The 24,719-nt window shown below is 50.3% G+C and overlaps 1 protein-coding gene across 1 annotated transcript; it reads left to right on the forward strand.

Annotated features, from left to right (window-relative positions):
• Window positions 1-11,526: 11,526 nt before the first annotated feature.
• On the forward strand, window positions 11,527-19,783 carry LOC129694966 (putative RNA-binding protein 15B). Its single transcript, XM_055631706.1, has 2 exons — window positions 11,527-11,697; window positions 19,044-19,783. Exons 1-2 carry the CDS (start codon window positions 11,658-11,660, stop codon window positions 19,781-19,783), a joined length of 780 nt encoding a protein of 259 aa, XP_055487681.1. The 5' UTR covers window positions 11,527-11,657.
• The last annotated feature ends 4,936 nt before the right edge of the window (window positions 19,784-24,719 follow it).

Here is a 24,719-nt window from a genome sequence, read left to right on the forward strand (position 1 = left end):
CGTTCCTGCCTTCTCCCCATATCCCTTGAATCTAGCCCTAAGAGCTATATCTAATGCCCCTGTCCCACTTGGGAAACTTCTGGAGACTTTTCGCCCCACCCAAGGAGTCCGAGCGGTTCCCGGAGGTTCCCGGAGGTTTTCGTCAGTCTCCCTACCTGCTTCCACTACCTGCAACCTCCGGCAACCACCTGCAACCTCCAGGAACCGCATGGAAACCTTGGGTGGGGCGCAAAGTCTCCAGAGGTTTCCGTTCAGGTTTCCTAAGTGGGACAGGGGCATGTAGCTCTCTTTTGAATGCATCAAGTGAATTGGCCTCCACTGCCTTCTGAGGCAGAGAATTCCACAGATTTACAACTCTCTGGGTGAAAAGGTTTTTCCTCATCTAAGGTTGAAATAGCCTACCCCTTATTCTTAAACTGTGTGTGGCCCCTGGTTCTGGACTCCCCCAACATCGGGACAAATGAATGATGAGCAGAACAAGGCAAGGATGATAAATAAAGCAGGCCATTGTTAGCTGTTGCCTGGGTGTGAAGGAGCATTGACAATGAGTACAGTCGGTGAGCATTGATCAACGCACCTGCTGGGAGAAGTGCAACCTCTCCAGTCAGTCGGCCTCTGGGGAGCACGCAGACACGGGGAGGGGGGCTTGCTTGCAATCACACAGCATCGACCTGTGGCATTGCCACCGGAGGCCATGTCTACAGAGACAGGTTAGCTGAGGATCCCATCGCCCAGCAACTTGCATTTCCTCTCCCCCTCCCCTCGGGACCTGGGGAACGGCAGCAACTAATTGGGGGCGGATAACAATGATGATTCCCTAACGAGCATTAATTAGCTTCTCCTGGAGGTGTCACGAGCCGGAGGGGAAGGCGGGCGGGGGTACAACAGCCAGCTGCCACTATGTTCTCTAACTCCAAAAAAACTCTTTGCTCAGTTCAGTTTCAGTTTATACAGAATTAAAACTAAAATGGACAGTCATTCATCCAGAGTAGGGGCATCGAAGACCAGAGGATCAGAGGTTCAAGGTGAAGGGGAGAAGATTTAGACAATAGACAGTAGACAACTGGTGCAGGAGTAGGCCATTCGGCCCTTCGAGCCAGCACCGCCATTCAATGTGATCAAGGCTGATCATCCCCAATCTGTACCCCGTTCCTGCCTTCTACCCATATCCCCTGACTCCGCTATTTTTAAGAGCCCTATCTAGCTCTCTCTTGAAAGCATCAAGAGAATCGGCCTCCAGGCAGAGAATTCCACAGACTCACCACTCTCTGTGTGAAAAAGTGTTTCCTCGTCTCCGTTCCTAAATGGCTTACTCCTTATTCTTAAACTGTGTGTGGCCCCTGGTTCTGGGGCCACAGTTTAATAGGAATCTGAGGGGTAACTTTTCCACACAGAGGGTGGTGGGTGTATGGAACAAGCTGCGGGGGAGGAGGTAGTTGAGGCTGGGACTATCCCAACGTTTAATAACAGTTGGACAGGTACATGGATAGGACAGGTTTGGAGGGATATGGCAGGTGGGACTAGTGCAGCTGGGACATGTGGGCAAGTTGGGCCGAAGGGCCTGTTTCCGCTCTGTATCGCTCTATGACTCTTCTCAGCTGTTATCAGGCAACTAAACGATATTCAAGTTATTAATTTTATCAGTTCAGTTTAGTTTATTGTCATGTGTACCGAGGTACAGTGAAAAGCTTCTGTTGCGTGCTAACCAGTCAGCAGAAAGACAATACATGATTACAATCGAGCCGTCCACAGTGTACAGATACATGATAAGGGAATAACCTTTAGTGCAAGGTAAAGCCAGTAAAGTCTGATCAAGGATAGTCCGAGGGTCACCAATGAGGTAGATAGTAGTTCAGGACCGCTCTCTGGTTGTGGTTGGATGATTCAGTTGCCTGATAACAGCTGGGAAGAAACGGTCCCTGAATCTGGAGGTGTGTGCGTTTTCACACTTCTGTGCCTTTTGCCTGATGGGAGAGGGGAGAAGAGGGAGTGGCCAGGGTGCGACTGGTCCTTGATTATGCTGCTGGCCTTGCCGAGGCAGCGTGAGGTGTAGATGGAGTCAATGGAAGGGAGGTTGGTTTGTGCGATGGTGAGAATTCCCCCTCATAGGCTCCAAATTCACACTCAGCAAAATCAATAACCCCACTCTCACCATCGACGGCACCACTGTCTCCCCATCTCCCCAGGCCCGCAACCTTGGCGTGATCTTTGATTCCACCCTCTCCCTTGAGCCTCACATCCGCCATGTCATTAAAACCTCCTTCTTTCATCTCCGCAACATCGCCAAACTCAGACCCTCTCTCACACCTCCCGCTGCTGAAAGACTCATCCATGCCTTCATCTCCTCCCGACTGGACTACTGCAACCCACTTCTCCTTGGCATCAGCTCCACCTACATCAACCGACTCCAACTGGTCCAGAACGCAGCCGCCCGACTCATCATCACCCACACCAAATCCTGGCATCACATCACTCCAGTCCTCAAACAACTTCACTGGCTTCCCATCTCCCACCGGATCACCTACAAAATCCTGGTCCTCACCTACAAAGCTATCCACCATCTGGTCCCCCCCATATACCACTGACCTCCTCTCCCCCTACCAACCCTCACGGTCCCTCAGATCCACATCAGCCGGTCTCCATCCACAAGTCCAACCTCCGCAGTTTTGGGGACAGAGCCTTCTCCAGGGCAGCTCCCAGGCTCTGGAACTCCCTCCCCCAACTGATCCCCAATTCCGTGTCCCTCACCATCTTCCAGTCCCGCCTCAAGACCCATCTCTTCACCTCTGCCTATCCTTAGCCCCACGTCCCCCTCCCTTTTCATCTGTGCATTAATTGCCTCATATTGTGTTTTGTATTGAATTCTGTCTTTACTTTGTGTACTAGTCATGTCTCTACTATTTATTGCATTCCCCTTACATGTTTTTCCTCTACCTGCTAAATTTTTGTAAGGTGTCCTTGAGACTCTTGAAAGGCGCCCATAAATAAAATTTATTATTATTATTATTATGGACTGGGCTGCGTCCACAATTCGCTGCAATTTCTTGTGGTCTTGGATGGAGCTGTTCCCAAACCAAGCTGTGATATTGGTGAGAGTTGTGGGGGACATGCCAAACTTCCTAAGCCTTCTAAGGAAGTAGAGGCATCCCTCCCCCACCCTGGATCTCTGATTAGCTTTCTGATTGTACCTCTCGTTGCCACCTACCCCTCAGCTAACAACCATTCTACATTTCCTTATCATCGTCCCCTTTGATCTGTCGTTTTCACACCTTACCCTTCATATCTCTAGACTTCCACTTAACCATATAACCATGTAACAATTACAGCACGGAAACAGGCCATCTGGCCCTACAAGTCCGTGCTGAACAACTTTTTTCCCTTAGTTCTTTGGCATGTCCCCCGACTCTCAGTCTGCAAAGGTTTCTTGACCCGGAACGTCACCCATTCCTTCTCTCCAGAGATGCAGCCCGTCCCGCTGAGTTACTCCAGCGTTTTGTGTCTACCTTCGGTGTAAACCAGCATCTGCAGTTCCTTCCCGGAGTACGGACTGGTGGCCTCCCCTCATTGCGTGCTAGTCACTACCAGTTATTCCCACACTTTGTGTTTCACTTCTTCAAATTGTGTTGTGTCTTAAGCTGCCGGCTTTTGAAATGTCCAAAACGTTTCGGTCTTAAGCTGCCGGCTTTTGAAATGTCCAAAACGTTTCGGTGACTATGGGCTTGACGTTGCCTGTGTTCTCCTGTGGTGGGTTGTCGCTAGGTGACGTTGGATGTCGCCGGTGCCGACTTCGGCGAATTCCATTGGCGACTGTCTACGTCAACCGGCGACAGGTACGGGCGGCTAAATTGTCTTCCGTTGTCGCCGACAGCGTGGTAGCTTGTCGCAGGTGGACGTAGGTTGACTTTGGTTATCACCTGTGTGGACGTAGGTTGTGGTAGGTGTGGTTGTAGGTGGACGTCCTAATGGGTCGGCGGTTGTCAGTAGCTCGCCATCGTCTAGGTGATCGGCTGTCGTAGACATTGTCGTGGGGGTGGAGTCCAGTCGCCGGGTTTTTCAGCGATCTGCTACGACTGTGACAGTTGCTGGCAGTCGCCTAAAAAATTGCCGCAATGTGACGGGCCCTTTTGGGAGGTTAAAAGGAGGTTAGAATGGTTCCACATCTTATCTTGAATTTGAGTTTTGTTTGGGGTTGAGTTGAGAGGAGAGATACAGCACAAAAACAGTGCCCATGGAAAGACTATCCATGCTTACAATCGAGCTGTCCACAGTGTACAGATACAGGATAAAGGAATAACGTTTAGTGCAAGGTAAAGTCCGATTAAAGATAGTTCAAAGGTCTCCAATGGGGTAGATGAGAGGTCAGCTCTCCAGCTAGTGGTAGGATGGTTCTGTTGCCTGATAACAGCTGGGAAGAAACTGTCCCTGAATCTGGAGGTGTGTGCGTTTTCACACTTCTGTACCTCTTGTCTGATGGGGGAGGGGAGAAGAGAGAGTGGCCAGTGGTGTGACTGGTCCTTGATGATGCTGCTGGCCTTGCCGAGGCAGCGTGAGGTGTAGATGGAGTCAATGGAAGGGAGGTTGGTTTGTGCGATGGTCTGGGTTGCGTCCACAATTCGCTGCAATTCCTTGCGGTCTTGGATGGAGCTGGGAGGGAGGGAAGAGGGAGTGGCCAGGGCGTGACTGGTCTTTGATTCCGCTGTTCTGGGTGTGGCATGTCTGACCAGGTAGCAATACTGCACTGCCCGCTTGGAATGGGACTTGGAGCCTTTGACTGACCGCATGTCCCTACCCAGAGGGACAGTAGGGACAGGAGTCATGTCATGGCCAAGCTGGCACTGGGCAGCAGGTCTTCTAACCTGGAGAGTGGCCAAGCATGTGAATGGTGCAGTGCTGGAGGCCTCACTGCAGCCTGGGGCCCCATTAGACCAGGCAGTGCTGGAGGCCTCACTGCAGCCTGGGACTCCATTAGACCAGGCAGTGCTGGAGGCCTCACTGCAGCCTGGGACATTAGACCAGGTAGTGATGGAGGCCCCACTGCAGCCTGAGGCTCCATTAGACCAGGTAGTGATGGAGGCCCCACTGCAGCCTGGGGCTCCATTAGAGGGGGCAGTGCTGGAGGCCTCACTGCAGGCTGGAGGCCTCACTGCAGCCTGGGACTCCATTAGAGGGGGCAGTGCTGGAGGCCTCACTGCACTGGGGCTCCATTAGAGCAGGTAGTGCTGGAGGCCTCACTACAGCCTGGGGCTCCATTAGAGGGGCAGTGCTGGAGGCCCCACTGCAGCCTGGGGCTGGAGTGGAAGGGACGGGGCCTGCAGAGGCACGGAGCGGTGGAGCAGCGGTGGACAACATCGCTAGGCCAGGCCAGGCCTACCCTGCAACTCCCACCCTGTGCCGTCGCCACGACAACCGGCCTATATGGCCAAGGCAAGACTCTAACAACTTTATAACAATTCCGGACTAGAAGGTTACAAGATGGCACCTGAAAAATGATGACTCTTCAGGTCGAGGCTGTGGAGGCCAAGTCAATGCATGTTTTAAGGCCGAGATAGATAGATTCTTGATTAGTGCGGGTGTCAGGGGTTACGGGGAGAAGGCAGGAGAATGGGGTTGGGAAAGAGAGATCGATCAGCCGTGATTGAATGGCGGAGTAGACTTGATGGGCCGAATGGCCTAATTCTGCTCATGTCACCTATGAACTTATGAACTAATGATAGTAGCCGTTCAGTTGGGAACAGCACAAGAACTGAACACACTATTCTGGGAAGAAATAGAGGAAGTGAGTCATGCCACTAAACTGTTACAGAATTTCGGGACATTGAGATAATGTTGAACTAGAGAGGAGGTAAGAGTGTAAAAAAAAAAAGTTTCAGATCCCCTTCGCACTGGTGTTTCTTTCCTGTTGATATCAGGCATCAGTTCCACAGACAAAGTCCAATGTCCACAATGGGGTAGAGGTGAATGGGACAGTACCCTAGCTTATGGAAGGGCCGTTCAGAAGCCTGATAACAGAGGGGAAGAAGCTGTTCCTGAGTCTGGTGGTGCACGCTTTCAAGCTTCTGTACCTTCTGCCGGACGGGAGCGGGGAGAAGAAGGAATGACCAGGGTGGGACAGTCTTTGATTTTGCTGAAGGTAGCCACAGAGTGCTGGAGTAACTCAGCGGGTCAGGCAGCATCTCTGGAGGAAAAGGATGGGTGACGTTTCAGGTCAGGAGCCTTCAGATTTTGAATGGATTGGCTGCTTTCCCCGAGGCAGCGTGAAGTGTAGATGTATACGCACACCTCCAGATTCAGGGACAGTTTTTTTCCCAGCTGTTATCAGGCAACTGAATCATCCAACCACAACCAGAGAGCAGTGCTGAACTACTATCTACCTCATTGGTGACCCTCGGACTATCCTTGATCGGACTTTGCTGGCTTTACCTTGCACTAAACCGTTATTCTCTTGTGGCTTGCTTGTAAATGGCTGGATTGTAATCATGTGTTGTCTTTCCGCTGACTGGTTAGCACGCAACAAAAGCTTTTCGCTGTACCTCGGTACACGTGACAATAAACTAAACTGAACTGATCGAGGGAATAACGTTTAGTGCAAGACAAGGCCAGTAAAGTCCGATCAAAGAATATCCAAGGGATCCAATGAGGTAGATAGTAGACAATAGACAACAGGTGCAGGAGTAGGCCATTCGGCCCTTCGTGCCAGCACCGCCAATCAATGTGATCATGGCTGATCATCCCCAATCAGTACCCCGTTCCTGCCTTCTCCCCATATCCCCTGACTCCGCTATCTTTAAGAGGCCTATCTAGCTCTCTCTTTAAAGCATCCAGAGAACCAGCCTCCACCGCCCTCTGAGGCAGAGAATTCCACAGACTCACAACTCTCTGTGAGAAAAAGTGTTTCCTCGTCTCTGTTCTAAATGGCTTACCCCTTATTCTTAAACTGTGTGGCCCCTGGTTCTGGACTCCCCCAACATCGGGAACATGTTTCCTGCCTCTAGCGTGTCCAAACCCTTAACAATCTTATATGTTTCAATGAGATCCCTTCCCAGACCAAAACTGCACACAATACTCCAGGTGTGGTCTCACTAGGGCTCTGTACAACTGCAGAAGGACCTTTCTGCTCCTATATTCGATTCCTCTTGTTATGAAGGCCAACATGCCATTTGCTTTCTTCACTGCCTGCTGTACCTGCATGCTTACTTTCATCGACTGATGTACAAGGACCCGTTGTACTTCCCCTTTTCCCAACTTGACGGCATTTAGACAATAATCTGACTTGACGCCATTTAGATGGTAATCTGCCTATTTAGATTGTGAACCTACGCTGCACTCCCTCAATAGCAAGCATTGCAAGAGTAGTGGAGGACCGCTCTCTAGCTGATGATAGGATGGTTCAGGTGCCTGATAACAGCTGGGAAGAAACTGCTGCACAATTTCTTGACTCTACTTCAATAAGCTAATTAATTGTGGATATTAATGGGGTGCAGGGGGTTCTTTGGGGACAGTGAGTTTGGTTTGTGCCTCTCAGTCTGGTGAGCATTAGCAGCTCCTGAGGGCACTGCTCAGCCTGGGATAGAAACACAACATCATTACCTGCAAGGACAAGCACAGCACAGGTGTGTGTCTCTCTCTCCCTCTCTCATCGCTCACCTGGGACAAACGCTCCAGTGATCCAAGTAGCTGCTTGTTGAGTCTTTACCACAATATTATCGCAGAGTCTGTCCTCACCTTCTCCATCGTGGTCTGGTTTGGCTCAGCCACCAAGCACGACACCCGGAGGCTGCAGCCAATCGTCCGATCAGCTGAGAAGGTTATTGGCTGCAACTTTCCCTCCATTGACGAACTGTACACTGCAAGGGCCAGGAAGCGAGCGGGCAAGATCATCTCTGACCCCTCTCACCCTGGCCACAAACTCTTTGAATCACTTCCCTCTGGAAGGCGACTCCGGACTGTCAAAGCTGCCACAGCCAGACATAAAAACTGTTTTTATCCACGAGTAGTTGCTCTACTCAACAGCCAAAAATCTGTAGCCTCCCTTTGATCTGGTATTTTGTTGGTTCACATGCTTGATCAATGGTGTTTTATCATTAATGTTTCATTATTATTAATGTTTAGTGTTTTCTGAGTCATTCGTAACTGTCACTGTATGTCATGTTGTTACTTGTGGGCGGAGCACCAAGGCAAATTCCTTGTATGTGAATACTTGGCCAATAAACTTACTTACTTACTGATTAACTTATTTTTGCACTGGGTTGACACAAAATGCTGGACTAATTCAGCGGGCGAGCCAGCATCTATGGAGAGAAGGAATGGGTGACGTTTCGGGTTGAGACCCTCTCTACAGAGATGCTGCCTCACCCTCTGAGTAAACATCTTTTTAGAAGTGTGAGAGGGGATCTTATTGAAACATATAAGATTGTTAAAGGTTTGGACACGCTAGAGGCAGGAAACATGTTCCCGATGTTGGGGGAGTCCAGAACCAGGGGCCACACAGTTTAAGAATAAGGGGTAAGCCATTTAGAACGGAGACAAGGAAACACTTTTTCTCACAGAGAGTGGTGAGTCTGTGGAATTCTCTGCCTCAGAGGACGGTGGAGGCCGGTTCTCTGGATACTTTCAAGAGAGAGCTAGATAGGGCTCTTAAAGATAGCGGAGTCAGGGGATAGGGGGAGAAGGCAGGAACGGGGTACTGATTGGCGATGATCAGCCATGATCACATTGAATGGCGATGCTGGCTCGAAGGGCCGAATGGCCTACTCCTGCGCCTATTGTCTATTGTCTGTTGTAAATATATTGGTTTGCAACTAACCAGGTGATTTTGCTCAGACTGATCAGTCTCTGTTGTAGAGGAAATAACCTGCCCTGTCCTCATAACTAAAATTCTCCTGCCCGAACAATAGGCTCCACGCCCTCCCCATGTTGTATAACGAGCAGGACTAGATGTGGAACTCACCCCAGGCCCAGACTCACCACAATCTCTCAACACTAACATTCCATACTCTACTCGATGGGCTGAAGGGCCTGGACCAGTCGCACCCTGGCCACCCCCTCTTCTCCCCTCTCCCATCGGGCAAGAGGTACAGAAGTGTGAAAACGCACACCTCCAGATTCGGGGACAGTTTCTTCCCAGCTGTTATCAGGCAACTGAATCATCCAACCACAACCAGAGAGCGGTCCTGAACTACTATCTACCTCATTGGTGACCCTCGGACTATCCTTGATCGGACGTTGCTGGCTTTACCTTGCATTAAACGTTATTCCCTTATCATATATCTGTAAATGATTCCATTGTAATCATGTGTTGTCTTTCCGCTGACTGGATAGCATGCAACAAAAGCCGTTCACTGTACCTCGATACACTTGACAATAAACTAAACTGAACTGTTTCCATGCTGTATCTCTAAACTACACTAAGATTTTATCCCAACCATAAAAAGGCACAGAATGCTGGAGTAACTAAGCGGGTCAGGCAGCATCTGTGGAGAACATGGATAGGTGACGTTTCACAGAGTGCTGGAGTAACTCAGCGGGTCAGGCAGCATCTGTGGAGAACATGGATAGGTGACGTTTCACAGAGTGCTGGAGTAACTCAGCGGGTCAGGCAGCATCTATGGAGCTAAGGAAATAGGCAACGTTGCCTATTTCCAGAAGGATTTCGGCCCGAAAAGTTGCCTATTTCCTTAGCTCCATAGATGCTGCTGCACCATAACTCAGCAGGTCAGGCAGCATCTGTGGAGAACATGGATAGGTGACGTTTCACAGAGTGCTGGAGTAACTCAGCGGGTCAGGCAGCATCTGTGGAGAACATGGATAGGTGACGTTTCACAGAGTGCTGGAGTAACTCAGCGGGTCAGGCAGCATCTGTGGAGAACATGGATAGGTGACGTTTCACAGAGTGCTGGAGTAACTCAGCGGGTCAGGCAGCATCTGTGGAGAACATGGATAGGTGACGTTTCACAGATTGCTGGAGTAACTCAGCGGGTCTCGACCCGAAACCTCACCCATTCCTTCACTCTATAGATGCTGCCTCACCGGCTGAGTTTCTCCAGCATTTTTGTCAACCTACAAACCTGTATGTCTTTGGAGCGTGGGAGGAAACCGGAGCACCCGGAGAAAAATACGCGTTCAAGGCGAGAAGGTAGAAACTGCGTACAGACAGCGCCCGTAGTCGGGATGGATGTTCGGGTCTCTGGCGCTGTGAGGCAGCAACTCTACCGCTGTGCTGCCCAGAGTAATTGTAGTGCCATGTACAATATGAATTAGTCTCTTAATGCATTTTTGCTTTCTATAGGGAGAGTTGTGGGTGTATGGAACGAGCTGCCAGAGGAGGTAGTTGAGGCAGGGACTACCCCACTGTTTAAGAAACATTTAGACAGGTACATGGATAGGACAGGTTTAGAGGGATATGGGCCAAACGCAGGCAGGTGGGACTAGTGTAGATGGGACATGTTGGCCAGTATGGGCAAGTCGGGCCGAATGGCCTGTTTCCACGCTGTATAACACTGTAGACACAAAGTGCTGGAGTATCTCAGTGGGTCAGGCAACACCTCGGGGAAATGCTGCCTGACCCGCTCCGTTACTCCCGTGGACAAGCTAGATGCAGGAAAAATGTTCCCAATGTTGGGCGAGTCCAGAACCAGGGGTCACACAGTCATAGAATAAAGGGGAGGTCATTTAAGACTGAGGTGAGAAAAAAACGTTTTCACCCAGAGAGTTGTAAATTTGTGGAATTCCCTGCCACAGAGGGCAGTGGAGGCCAAGTCACTGGATGGATTTAAGTGAGAGTTAGATAGAGCTCTAGGGGCTAGTGGAGTCAAGGGATATGGTGAGAAGGCAGGCACGGGTTATTGATTGGGGACGATCAGCAATGATCACAATGAATGGCGGTGCAGGCTCGAAGGGCCGAATGGCCTCCTCCTGCACCTATTGTCTATGTTTCTATGTTTCTATGTGTCGATCTCCCCACGGTTCACAACTTAAGAGAGAGAGTGGGAGAGAGAGAGAGAGAGAGAGAGAGAGAGAGAGAGAGAGAGAGAGAGAGGGAGAGAGAGAGAGAGAGAGAGTGGGAGAGAGAGAGAGGGAAAGAGAGAGAGAGAGAGAGAGAGAGAGAGAGAGAGAGAGAGAGAGAGACAGAGAGAGAGAGAGAGAGGGAGGGAGAGAGGGAGGGGGAGAGAGAGAGAGGGAGAGAGGGAGAGGGAGAGAGAGAGGGAAAGAGAGAGAGGGAGGGAGAGTGCGGAGGGAGACAGGGGGAGGGAGGGGGAGGGAGAGGGGGAGGAGGGGGGAGAGAGAGAGGGACGGGGGGAGAGAAGAATGAGAGAGGAGAGAGAGGGGGGAGGAGAGGCGGGAGGAGGGAGAGGGGAGAGAGAGGGAGAGAGAGAGAGAGAGAGAGAGAGAGAGAGAGAGAGAGAGAGAGAGAGGGAGAGAGAGAGAGGGAGAGAGAGAGAGGAAGGAGAGAGACACGTAGAGAGGGAGGCAAGCAGGACTGCAGGGGATTTCCAGCGCTGTGTATTTGCATAGGGCGAGTTGCGGCATTCCCCGGGTTTTAACCCGAGTGTCTTCCTTGTTCCTGGTTCAAGGCGCATGCATACCTGCACCACACACACACACCTACACACACCTACAGAGAGACTGCAGACAGCGAGCGGCGCTGACCAGGGACAGCTATGCAAGGCGCCAGCCCAATCCTCGCTCCTCACGTCCAAGGTAGGAGACATGTCCACGCACCAACAACACAAGCTGGGCGACAATGTGAGCTCCCAGTGCAGGGTACAAGCTATCTGCTCTAAATTACCACCAACCATGGGAGGGGACATGTTCCCCCTCTCCAGTGCAAGCCAGGGGATACGGGGGGGAGAAGGCAGGAACGGGGCACTGATTGGGGATGATCAGCCATGATCACATTGAATGGCTCGAAGGGCCGAATGGCCTCCTCCTGCACCTATTGTCTATTGTAGAGGACTTGTTATCTCAATTGCAAGGTAGGACCGTCTACTATCTTCTCCAATGCAAGGTAGGGTCGCAAGGGCCGAATGGCCTCCTCCTGCACCTATTGTCTATGTTTCTAGGATTCTGTCCAGCTTAACAACATAGCTGATCTTCCGAGGCCCCGAAATAAAACATTGTTACTCCTCCTGTTTAGGAAGGAACTGCAGGTGCTGGTTTAAATCAAAGACACAAAATGCCGGAGTAACTCAGCGAGCCAGGCATTTCTGACTGCTCAGTCTGAAGAAGGGTCTCGACCCAAAACGTCACCTATCCATGTTCTCCACAGATGCTGCCTGACCCGCTGAGTTATGGTCTGTGAAACGCCACCTAGGCAGCAGCATCTATGGAGCTAAGGAAATAGGCAACTTTTCGGGCCGAAATCCTTCTGGAAATAGGCAACGTTTCGGGCCGAAACCCTTGCGGGTTTCGGCCCGAAACGTTGCCTATTTCCTTAGCTCCATAGATGCTGCCTGACCCACTGAGTTACTCCAGCACTCTGTGAAACGTCACCTATCCATGTTCTCCACAGATGCTGCCTGACCCGCTGAGTTACTCCAGCACTCTGTGTCTATCTTCGATTATTACTTGTGTCCCAATAATGCAACACCTGTCTTCCGCTTGCTTGTTTGTGCTGCAACTAGAAACATAGACAATAGGTGCAGGAGTAGCCCATTCGGCCCTTCGAGCCAGCACCGCCATTCAATGTGATCATGGCTGATCATCCCCAATCAGTACCCCGTTCCTGCCTTCTCCCCATATCCCCTGACTCCACTATCTTTAAGAGCCCTATCTAGCTCTCTCTTGAAAGCATCCATAGAACCGGCCTCCACCGCCCTCTGAGGCAGATAATTCCACAGACTCACAACTTTCTGTGTGAAAAAGTGTTTCCTCGTCTCTGTTCTAAATGGCTTACCCCTTATTCTTAAACTGTGTGTGGCCCCTGGTTCTGGACTCCCCCAACATGGGGAACATGTTTCCTGCCTCTAGCGTGTCCGAACCCTTAATAATCTTAAGTACTGATGAACTCACTTTGTCTATTGATGAAATTTCTGATCAAGTTCCCGATGTTAGGGGAGTCTGGCTCGAAGGGCCGAATGGCCTACACTGCACCTATTGTCTATTGCCTATAAACTGTGACCCCTGGTTCTGGAGGCTGCCTGACCCGCTGAGTTACTCCAGCACTTTGTGTTTTGCTCAAGATTCCAGCATCTGCAGTTTCTTGTGTCTCACGTAATTCTTTGTTGACCCCGCCCGATCTTCATACCATGTTCTACGTGCTATCAACACTTATATAATAGTAGATTCCAGCGCATATGTGTTTACTGACATCAGCTTAATTGAATTTCCTTGTTCTGAAGTTCCTTGTTCTCTCTCTCTCCCTTCTTGTATGTCGTTGTCACTGTATGTCATGTTGTCACTGGTGAGCGGAGCACCACGGCAAATTCCTTGTATGTGAATACTTGGCCAATAAACTTATTCATTCATAGAAACATAGAATCATAGAAACATAGTCAATCGGTGCAGGAGGAGGCCACTTTGGATCAAATATTGGTTTTGTTGAGCCAGCACCGCCATTCATTGCGATCATGGCTGATCGTCCCCAATCAATAACCCGTGCCTGCCTTCTCCCCGTATCCCTCGACTCCACTAGCCCCTAGAGCTCTATCTAACTCTCTCTTAAATCCATCCAGTGACTTGGCCTCCACTGCCCTCTGTGGCAGGGAATTCCACAAATTCACAACTCTCTGGGTGAAATTTTTTTCCCACCTCAGTCTTAAATGGCCTCCCCATTCATTCTTTCTTTCTAAAGCGGTTGGATCTGTGGAACGTTGGATGATGAGACACATCTCATCGGCTTGGATTGTTTTCTCTGGAACGCCAGAGGTTGAGGGGACACCTGGTAGCAGCGTATAAAATGATGAAAGGCAAAGGCAGTCAGAATCTTTTTTCTCCAGGGTGGTGATGTCAAAGAGTCGAGGACGTGGCTTAAAGGTGAGAGGGGCAAAGTTTAAAGGAGATGCGTGGGGAGGAGTTTGGTTTAGTTTGGTTTAGAGATACAGCACGGAAACAGGCCCTTCGGCCAATCGAGTCCATGCCGACCAGCGATCCCCGCACATTGACACTATCCAACACACATTAGGGACAATTCCCATTTACACCAAGCCAAGGTGATAGGAGCAGAAGTAGGCCATTCGGCCCATCAAGCCTACTCCGCCATTCAATCATGGCTGATCTATCTCTCCCTCCTAACCCCAAATTCCTGCCTTTTCCCCATAACCTCTGACAATTGAAGTATTGTCTATTGTCTATAATCAAGAATCTATCTATCCCTGCCTTAAAAATATCCACTGACTTGGCCTCCACAGCCGTCTGTGGTTCAGTTGCCTGATAACAGCTGGGAAGAAACTGTCCCTGAATCTGGAGGTGTGTGCGTTTTCACACTTCTGTACCTCTTGCCCGATGGGAAAGGGGAGAAGAGGGAGTGGCCGGGGGTGAGACTGGTCCTTGATGATGCTGCTGGCCTTGCCGAGGCAGCGTGAGGTGTAGATGGAGTCAATGGAAGGGAGGTTGGTTTGTGTGGTGGAATGGAAGCTATGAGATAATAATTCTCACAACACCACTTCATAACGTCTAGGGTAGACAAAATTGCTGGAGAAACTCAGCGGGCGGGTGCTCTACCTATCGTACATGAGTTTGAACTGATTGTAGATATGTATGGCTTTGAGACATAGAGTGGAAACAGGCCCTTCAGCCCATCAAGTGACTAGTAATCACCCGCACTCTAGTACTATCCCACTCACCAGGGACATTTTACAATTTTAACCAAAGCCAATTAACCTACAAACCTGTCCGTTTTTTGGGAGGAAACCGCCCGGAAAAAACCCATGCGGGTCACGGGGAGAACGTGCAAACTCCGTACAGACAGCGCCCGTAGTTGGGATGGAACCCGGGACAGTTCCTGCGCTGTGAGGCAGCAACTCTCTCTAACTTCTACAGGTGCACAGTAGAGAGCATGCTGACCGGTTGCATCGTGGCTTGGTTCGGCAATTTGAGCGCCCTGGAGAGGAAAAGACTACAAAAAGTAGTAAACACTGCCCAGTCCATCATCGGCTCTGACCTTCCTTCCATCGAGGGGATTTATCGCAGTCGCTGCCTCAAAAAGGCTGGCAGTATCATCAAAGACACACACCATCCTGGCCACACACTCATCTCCCTGCTACCTTCAGGCAGAAGGTACAGGAGCCTGAAGACTGCAACGTCCAGGTTCAGGAATAGCTACTTCCCCACAGCCATCAGGCTATTAAACCAGGCACGGACAAACTCCAATTATTAATAACCCATTATGTGTTTATTTGCACTTTACCAGTTTATTTATTCACATGTGTATATATTTATATTATGGTATATGGACACACTGATCTGTTCTGTAGTAAATGCCTACTATGTCCTGTTGTGCTGAAGCAATGCAAGAATTTCATTGTCCTATACAGGGACACATGACAATAAACTCACTTGAACTTGAACTTGAACTCTACCGCTGCGCCTCTGTTTGCTGTCCACATGGTTACGTTGCTGAGAACTCTTTTTGTGGAACTGATGGGTTTCAACGCTGAGGACTATATTCTGCACTCTGTATATTCCCCTTTGCTCCACCTATTGTGCTTGAGTTTGTGTACAGTGTTATCTGATCTGTTTGGATCGCATGCAAAACACTTTTTTACACTCTAGCCCTAATAATAAACTTACACCGAAACTTATCTGATTTATCGCATTTATCACAACACGCTGCATATTTCATAATCATCCTGTTCGAGTTGCAGATAAAAAGGGAAATAAATTAAAGGAATGGAATCACCAATCGAGGCCGCTCTTGAGAATAGGCAAGGTCACTGACACACACTTTTCCCAGAAAGAACACTTGCAGAATCTGCCCTGCTTAAATTCCCAGAAACAGGGTTAAAGTTTCACTCCACAACTTGCGCTTTTGGTAAAAAAACACATTATACTGACTTCAGAAAGAAACAAAATGCTGAAGATCATTCTGAAGAAGGGTCTCGACCCGAAACGTCGCCTATTCCTTCGCTCCATAGATGCTGCCTCACCCGCTGAGTTTCTCCAGCATTTTTGTCCCGCTTCGATTATTCCAGCATCTGCAGTTCTTTCTTAAACAAATGCTGAAGTAAATCAGCTGAGAACATGGATGGGTGACGTTTCGTGTTGGGTCCCTTCTTCAGATCTGAAACGTCACCTATCCATGTTCTCCACAGATGTTGCCTGAACCCGCTGAGTTACTCCAGCACTCTGTGAAACGTCACCTATCCATGTTCTCCACAGATGCTGCCTGACCCCGCTGAGTTACTCCAGCACTCTGTGAAACGTTACCTATCCATGTTCTCCACAGATGCTGCCTGACCCGCTGAGTTATGGTGCAGCAGCATCTATGGAGCGAAGGAAATAGGCAACGTTTCGGGCCAAACCTTCTGGAAATAGGCAACGTTTCGGGCCGAAACCCGGAAGGGTTTCGACCCGAAACGTTGCCTATTTCCTTAGCTCCATAGATGCTGCTGCACCCGCTGAGATACTCCAGCACTCTGTGAAACGTCACCTATCCACGTTCTCCACAGATGCTGCCTGACCCGCTGAGTTACTCCAGCACTCTGTGAAACGTCACCTATCCAAGTTCTCCACAGATGCTGCCTGACCCGCTGAGTTACTCCAGCACTCTGTGAAACGTCACCTATCCATGTTCTCCACAGATGCTGCCTGACCCGCTGAATTATTCCAGCACTCTGTGAAACGTCACCTATCCATGTTCTCCACAGATGCTGCCTGACCCGCTGAGTTACTCCAGCACTCTGTGAAACGTCACCTATCCATGTTCTCCACAGATGCTTCTGTACCCGCTGAGTTACTCCAGCACTCTGTGAAACGTCACCTATCCACGTTCTCCACAGATGCTGCCTGACCCGCTGAGTTATTCCGGCACTCTGTGTCTTTCCTTGGTAAACCAGCATCTGCAGTTCCTTGTTTCTACCTAGACTTACTTACCATGAAGGCACGGTGGCGCAGCGGTAGAGTTGCTGCCTCACAGCTCCAGAGACCCGGGTTCCATCCTGACCACGGGCGCTGTCTGTACGGAGTTTGTACCTTCTTCCCCGTCAACATATGGGTTTTCTCCGCGTGCTCCGGTTTCCTCCCACATTCCAAAGACGTGCAGGTTTGTAGGTTAATTGGCTTTGGTAAATTTGTCCCTAGTGTGTGTAGTGTAGTACAGTTTAGTTTATTGCCACATTCACTGAGGTACAGTGAAAACTATTGTGTGTTATAGAAACATAGAAAATAGGTGCAGGAGTAGGCCATTCGGCCCTTCGAGCCATTCAATATGATCATGGCTGATCATCCAACCCAGTATCCTGTACCTGCCTTCTCTCCATACCCTCTGATCCCTCTAGCCACAAGGGCCACATCTAACTCCCTGTTAAATATAGCCAATGAACTGTGGCCTCAACTACCCTCTGTGGCAGAGAATTCCACAGATTCACCACTCTCTGTGTGAAAAATGTTTTTCTCATCTCGATCCTAAAAGATTTCCCCCTTATCCTTAAACTGTGACCCCTTGTTCTGGACTTCCCCAACATCGGGAACAATCTTCCTGCATCTAGCCTGTCCAACCCCTTAAGAATGTTGTAAGTTTCTATAAGATCCCCCCTCAATCTCCTAAATTCTAGAGAGTATAAACCAAGTCTATCCAGTCTTTCTTCATAAGACAGTCCTGACATCCCAGGAATCAGTCTGGTGAACCGTCTCTGTACTCCCTCTACGGCAAGAATGTTACCCAGTCGGTGGAAAGACAACACATGATTACAGTCGAGGCAGCCATTTAGTGGATGGAACCCGTGTCTCTAGTGCTGTAAAGGGTCTGTTGTCCCACTTGGCGATTTTTTCCAGCGACTGCTGGCGTCATATCAGGGTCGCCAAAAGATTTTGAACATTTCAAAATCCAGCAGCGACAAAAAAAATGTCGCGACACTTGAAAAAACACCGCACGCCCATACGGCCATCACGCCGCGACTTTTTCGGTGACCTGATTACGTCAGTCAATGATGCCGGCAGTCGCCGAAAAATCACCAAGTGTGACAGGCCCTTCAGGCGGTAGCTCACCCGCTGTGCCACCATGTTGCCTTTGACTTCCTTTGACCTGGGAAAAAGGTTCTGACTGTCTACCCTATCTACACTTCTCATAGTTCAACATGCTTCTTTCAAGTCTCCCCTTAATCGCAGCTTCTCCAGACAAAATGATTCGATTTTACCCAACCCTGTAGTCGATGGCATCTATTCAACGTTCCTTTGGGAAGATGAGGAGGAATTTCTTTAGTCAGAGGGTGGTGAATCTGTGGGATTCTTTGCCACACAGACGGCGGTGGAGACAATAGACAACAGGTGCAGGAGTAGGCCATTCGGCCCTTCGAGCCAGCACCGCCATTCAATGTGATCATGGCTGATCATCCCCAATCAGTACCCCGTTCCTGCCTTCTCCCCATATCCCCTGACTCCACGATCTTTAAGAGCCCTATCTAGCTCTCTCTTGAAAGCATCCAGAGAACCTGCCTCCATCGCCCTCTGAGGCAGAGAATTCCACAGACTCACCACTCTCTGTGAGAAGAAGTGTTTCCATTCTAAATGGCTTACTCCTTATTCTTAAACTATGACCCCTGGTTCTGGACTCCCCCAACATTGGAAGGCCAGGGAATGTGTCTGCCTAATACGGGAGCCATGTGCGCAGTGCAAAGGCAGGAGCATGGGGTTAGGAGGGAGGGATAGACCAGCCGTGATTGAGAAAAAGATGAGAAAAACATTTTTCATACAGAGAGTGGTGAATCTGTGGAACTCGCTGCCACAGAAGGTAGTTGAGGCCAATTCATTGGGGAGAAGGCAGGAGAATGGGGTTTAGGAGGGAGAGATAGATCAGCCATGATTGAATGGCGGAGTAGACTTGATGGGCCGAATGGTCTAATTCTGCTCCCATCACCTATGAACTGATGGTCTCCCCTTGTGTGTTCCAGATGGCAGTGAGCCAGAGGAGGTGTGTTCCTGGCTGCAGCCTGGGCCCGCATGCAGCCACCGTGCGTGCGGTGACCGGCAGCAATGCAGCAGCGATGCATGGGAGCCTGCAGCCCGCGGCCCGCGCTGCTCACCGCCACGCCCCCCGGTGGCGGGCCACGTGCGTCAGCGCCCCCTCTCCCCACCGCCAACCCAGCGTGTATCCCAGGAGCCCATGGAGTCCGACGTCAACGACTTTGCCGCCGCGAGCCGCCCGGAGCGTTCTTCGTCTCCCGGATCCGGGAAGGGCCGCCGGGACTGGTGCCCGCCGGAGACAGAGGGGGCCCCCTTCGACAGGAACCACTGCCTCCCCTCCGGAGGCCGTGGGCATCCACGGGGCAGCGGGGAGTGGGGGGAGGCCCCCAGTCTAACCCCAGGCCCAGCTACCTGCAGTTTCTCCCCCCTCCCCCGCCCCCCCCCACCGCCCGGCAACGCTCAAGGTACAATGAAGGATCCACCTCTTGCAGCCAGGACCAACACGTGTGTCTATCCGGTACTGGCACTTTCCCTTGCAGCAACTGCTACGACCTCCCCCTCGACTCCATCCAAGGACCCCCAGGATGACTTTGGCCTGGGTCAGCTGGGACTTCGCCAACACCTCCGGGTTCGCCACTCCTCTCCCGTGCTCAGCTTCAGGCCCATCCGACCTTTCTGTGGGCCTCCTCCATGGAGATTCCCCCCGGCACCCCAGCGGTATCATTGACCTCCATTTCATCCAGCTTTCTCCCTCCTTTCCGACCCTTCCCATCCCAGCCCAGCTCCGCCCTGCATTCTTCCCCTCCCCCCCACCCACCCCACCAGGTGAAGAACTCGACCGAAACACCTGTTCCTTCATCCAACAATGCTCACAGCTGAGTTTCTCCAGCATTTTCTGCCATCTTGTAAGTACATTTGTGTCTGAATATTTATCACCTATTAATTACTAGATTCTCAAGATTCCAGCATCTGTAGTTCAGTGTCAGGGGATATAGGGGAGAAGGCCCATGGAACGAGTTCCTTGTGTCTGATGGATGGGGATGATGCCAGCTGACATGACCTTTGCAGAAGAATAAACACTTGACTCATGGCGGTCACAGCTGAGCTCGAAGGGCCGAATGGCCTACTCCTGCACCTTCAATGTGTCTGATTGTCTATTGTTCTCCCCTATTCCCTGACTTGCTATCTTTAAGGTGTATCTTGGACATAGGTCAGGAGGGACTAGACCATGGGGGGGGATAGGATGGAGTCAAGGTACAAGAAGGATCTCGGCCTGAAACGTCAGCTATCCATGTTCTCCACAGATGCTGCCTGACCCACTGAGTTACTCCAGCACTCTGTGAAACGTCACCTATCCATGTTCTCCACAGATGCTGCCTGACCTGCTGAGTTACTCAAACTATAGTGTATTTGAGTTTAGTTTAGAGATACAGCGTGGAAACAGGCCCTTCGGCCCACCGTGTCCGTGCCGGCCAGCGATCCCCGCACGCTAACACTACCCCACACACACTTGGGAACAATTTACAATTTTACCGCAACCAATGAATCTACAAAACCCGCACGTCTTTGGAGCGCGGGAGGAAACCGGAGCGCCCGGAGAAAACCCACGCGGGTCACGGGGAGAAGGTACAAACTCCGAGTCTCTGGCGCTGTGGGGCAGCAACTCTAACGCTGCCACTTTTAATAGAAACATAGAAACATAGACAATAGGTGCAGGAGGAGGCCATTCGGCCCTTCGAGCCAGCATCACCATTCATTGTGATCATGGCTGATCGTCCCCTATCAATAACCCGTGCCTGCCTTCTCTCCATACCCCTTGACTCCACTAGCCACTAGAGCTCTATCTAACTCTCTCTTAAATCCATCCAGTGACTTGGCCTCCACTGCCCTCTGTTGCAGGGAATTCCACAAATTCACAACTCTCTGGGTGAAAAAGTTTTTTCTCACCTCAGTCTTAAATAACCTCCCCTTTATTCTAAGACTGTGGCCTCTGGTTCTGGACTCGCCCAACATTGGGAACATTTTTCCTGCATCTAGCTAGTCCAGTCCTTTTATAATTCTATATGTTTCTATAAGATCCCCCCCCTCATCCTTCTTGTGTTGCCTATCTCCGCTGGGTTGTAAGCTGCACAAGGGAGATATGAGGTGTGTGTGTGTGTGTTGTGTGTGTGTTCCTGCAGTGGATGTGGCTCTGGGCCACAGGACATGTCCTGATCACACACACACACACACTCCCTTATCTACAGGAAACATCTACACTTCGGGCAGCGGTGAGGCTACCCGTGTGCGCTGATGGGGGGGCAGAGTACTGGCCTGTGGTAACAGACGGGATGGCTGGCGGCTCCTCGTCTGTCTTGGTGTGAGCGTTGAAGGTCTGTGGCAGAGCCGTTACACCCCGCACCGCGCTCCTATCCCCCCCCCTCTCACCGCGACTGCGGTTCCTCCCCGCCTTAACAGCCCTGGGAAAATCGTTCGTCAATAACACGGGCCATTTCTCAGCTTCCTGACGTGCAATTTCCCCTCAACTGACACCCTTCACGCCTTCCAGCCGAACACACACGACACCAGCAAGCAAGCATTCTAATCTTGTAACTATCGCCTCAGTTCGAGGTAAATAATAATAATAATAATAATAATAACTTTATTTATAAAGCACTTTAAACAACTGCAGTTGCCACAAAGTGCTGTACATGAGAACTCATGGACAAGAAGTTATTACAAACCATTAAAAACCGTAATACAAAGGACTATAAAACAGTAAAAATTAAAATACATTAAAAGCACTAAAAACAGGAGCAATGTCTCAGCCAGTGTTGAAAGCCAGAGAATAAAAATGAGTTATTAGGGTGGATTTGAAGATGGACAGTGAGGGGGCCTGTCTGATGTGCAACGGCAAGGTGTTCCAGAGTGCCGGAGCAGCAACAGAGAAGGCTCTATCCCCTCTGAGCTTCCGCTTAGACCTTGGTACTTTGTGAGCATTGTGTGCAGTTTCATACAGGAGCAAAGAGGTCCTTCTGCAGTTGTACAGAGCCCTAGTGAGACCACACCTGGAGTATTGTGTGCAGTTTTGGTCCCCTAATTTGAGGAAGGACATTCTTGCTATTGAGGGAGCGCAGCGTAGGTTTACAAGGTTAATTCCCGGGATGGCGGGACTGTCATATGCTGAGAGAATGGAGCGGCTGGGCTTGTACACGCTGGAGTTTAGAAGGATGAGAGGGTATCTCATTGAAACATATAAGATTATTGAGGGCTTGGACACGCTAGAGGCAGGAAACATGTTCCCGATGTTGGGGGAGTCCGGAACCAGGGGCCACACAGTTTAAGAATAAGGAGTAAGCCATTTAGAACGGAGATGAGGAAACACTTTTTCACACAGAGAGTTGTGAGTCTGTGGAATTCTCTGCCTCAGAGGGCGGTGGAGGTCGGTTCTCTGGATACTTTCAAGAGAGAGCTAGATAGGGCTCTTAAAGATAGCGGAGTCAGGGGATATGGGGAGAAGGCAGGAACGGGGTACTGATTGGGGATGATCAGCCATGGTCACAATGAATGACGGTGCTGGCTCGAAGGGCCGAATGGCCTACTCCTGCACCTATTGTCTATTGTCTATTGTCAAACAGCAGTCCAAATGGAGAAACAAGGAACTGCAGGTGCTGGTTTCCCAAGGAAAGGCACAAAGTGCTGGAGTAACGCTCCTGCCGGGCTGGAGAGGGAAGAAGAGGGAGTGTTCATGTTCAAAAGTGATAGGAGCAGAATTAGACCATTCGGCCCATCAAGTCTACTCCACCATTCAATCATGGCTGATCTATCTCTCCCTCTCAACCCCATACTCCTGCCTTCTCCCCATAACCCCTGACACCCGCACTAATCAAGAATCTATCTATCTCTGCCTTAAATATATCCACTGTATGGAAACATATCCAGGGTGGGGGAGGGATGGAGCGAGAGAGGAAAAGCAAGGGTTACGATGTTGGAGTAAGGTGCCCGAGCAAAATATGAGATGGTGTTCCTCCAATTTACGCTGGGCCCCACTGTGACAATGGAGGAGGCCCAGGACAGAAGGCTTTGTGTGTGGGGATGGGAGGGTGACAATAGACAATAGACAATGGGTGCAGGAGTAGGCCATTCGGCCCTTCGAGCCAGCACCGCCATTCAATGTGATCATGGCTGATCATCCCCAATCAGTACCCCGTTCCTGCCTTCTCCCTATATCCCCTGACTTCGCTATCTTTAAGAGCCCTATCTAGCTCTCTCTTGAAAGCATCCAGAGAACCTGCCTCCACCGCCCTCTGAGGCAGAGAATTCCACAGACTCACCACTCTCTGTGAGAAAAAATGTTTCCTCGTCTCCGTTCTAAATGGCTTATAGAACATAGAAACATAGACAATAGGTGCAGGAGTAGGCCATTCGGCCCTTCAAGCCTGCACCGCCATTCAATATGATCATGGCTGATCATCCAACTCAGTATCCTGTACCTGCCTTCTCTCCATACCCTCTGATCCCCTTAGCCACAAGGGCCGCATCTAACTCCCTCTTAAATATAGCCAATGAACTGGCCTCGACTACCCTCTGTGGCAGAGAGTTCCATTTTCACCACTCTCTGTGTGAAAAAAGTTCTTCTCATCTCGGTTTTAAAGGATTTCCCCCTTACCCTTAAGCTGTGACCCCTTGTCCTGGACTTCCCCAACATCGGGAGCAATCTTCCTGCATCTAGCCTGTCCAACCCCTTAATAATCTTGTATGTTTCAATAAGATACCCTCTCATCCTTCTAAGCTCCAGAGTGTACAAGCCCAGCCGCTCCACTTTCTCAGTTTACGACAGTCCCGCCATCCCGGGAATTAACCAGGTGAACCTACGCTGCACTCCCTCAATAGCAAGAATGTCCTTCCTCAAATTAGGGGACCAAAACTACACCCAATACTCCAGGTGTGGTCTCACTAGGGCTCTGTACAACTGCAGAAGGAGCTCTTTGCTCCTGTATTCAGGACAGAAGGCTTTCTGTCTGGGAATGGGAGGGGGAGGGGGTGGGGCTTTAAGTGTTTATGAAGCGGGAGATGAGGTAGGTTTAGGGGGACGGAGCAGAGGTGTCGAGCGAGCCTGCGTTTGGTCTCGGCGAGATACCGGAGTGTTGTGGAAGTGGAGGCGTTGGTGGGCTTTCTTGGTCGTTGTTTAAGAAGGGGAACTGCAGATGCTGGAAAATCGAAGGTAGACAAAAGTGCTGGAGAAACTCAGCGGGTGCAGCAGCATCTATGGAGTGAAGGAAATAGGTAACGTTTCGGGCCGAAACCCATAAGGGTTTCGGGCCGAAACGTTGCCTATTTCCAGAAGGGTTTTGGCCCGAAACGTTGCCTATTTCCTTCGCTCCATAGATGCTGCTGCACCATAACTCAGCGGGTCAGGCAGCATCTGTGGAGAACATGGATAGGTGATGTTTCACAGAGTGCTGGAGTAACTCAGTGGGTACAGCAGCATCTATGGAGCTGTACCCACTTCCGGGTTTCGGCCCGAAACGTTGCCTATTTCCTTCGCTCCATAGATGCTGCTGCACCATAACTCAGCGGGTCAGGCAGCATCTGTGGAGAACATGGATAGGTGATGTTTCACAGAGTGCTGGAGTAACTCAGTGGGTACAGCAGCATCTATGGAGCTGTACCCACTTCCGGGT

The sequence above is a fragment of the Leucoraja erinacea genome, unplaced genomic scaffold (assembly GCF_028641065.1).
Source record: "Leucoraja erinacea ecotype New England unplaced genomic scaffold, Leri_hhj_1 Leri_87S, whole genome shotgun sequence".
Lineage (NCBI taxonomy): Eukaryota > Metazoa > Chordata > Chondrichthyes > Rajiformes > Rajidae > Leucoraja > Leucoraja erinaceus.

What these genes read in the sequence shown, in the direction of transcription:
- LOC129694966 (XM_055631706.1), top strand. Translation starts at nt 11,658, where the DNA reads ATGCAAGGCGCCAGCCCAATCCTCGCTCCTCACGTCCAAG. An exon ending in CCTCGCTCCTCACGTCCAAG is followed by an intron (nt 11,698 to 19,043) that starts GTAGGAGACATG and finishes TGTGTGTTCCAG; the next exon opens with ATGGCAGTGAGCCAGAGGAG.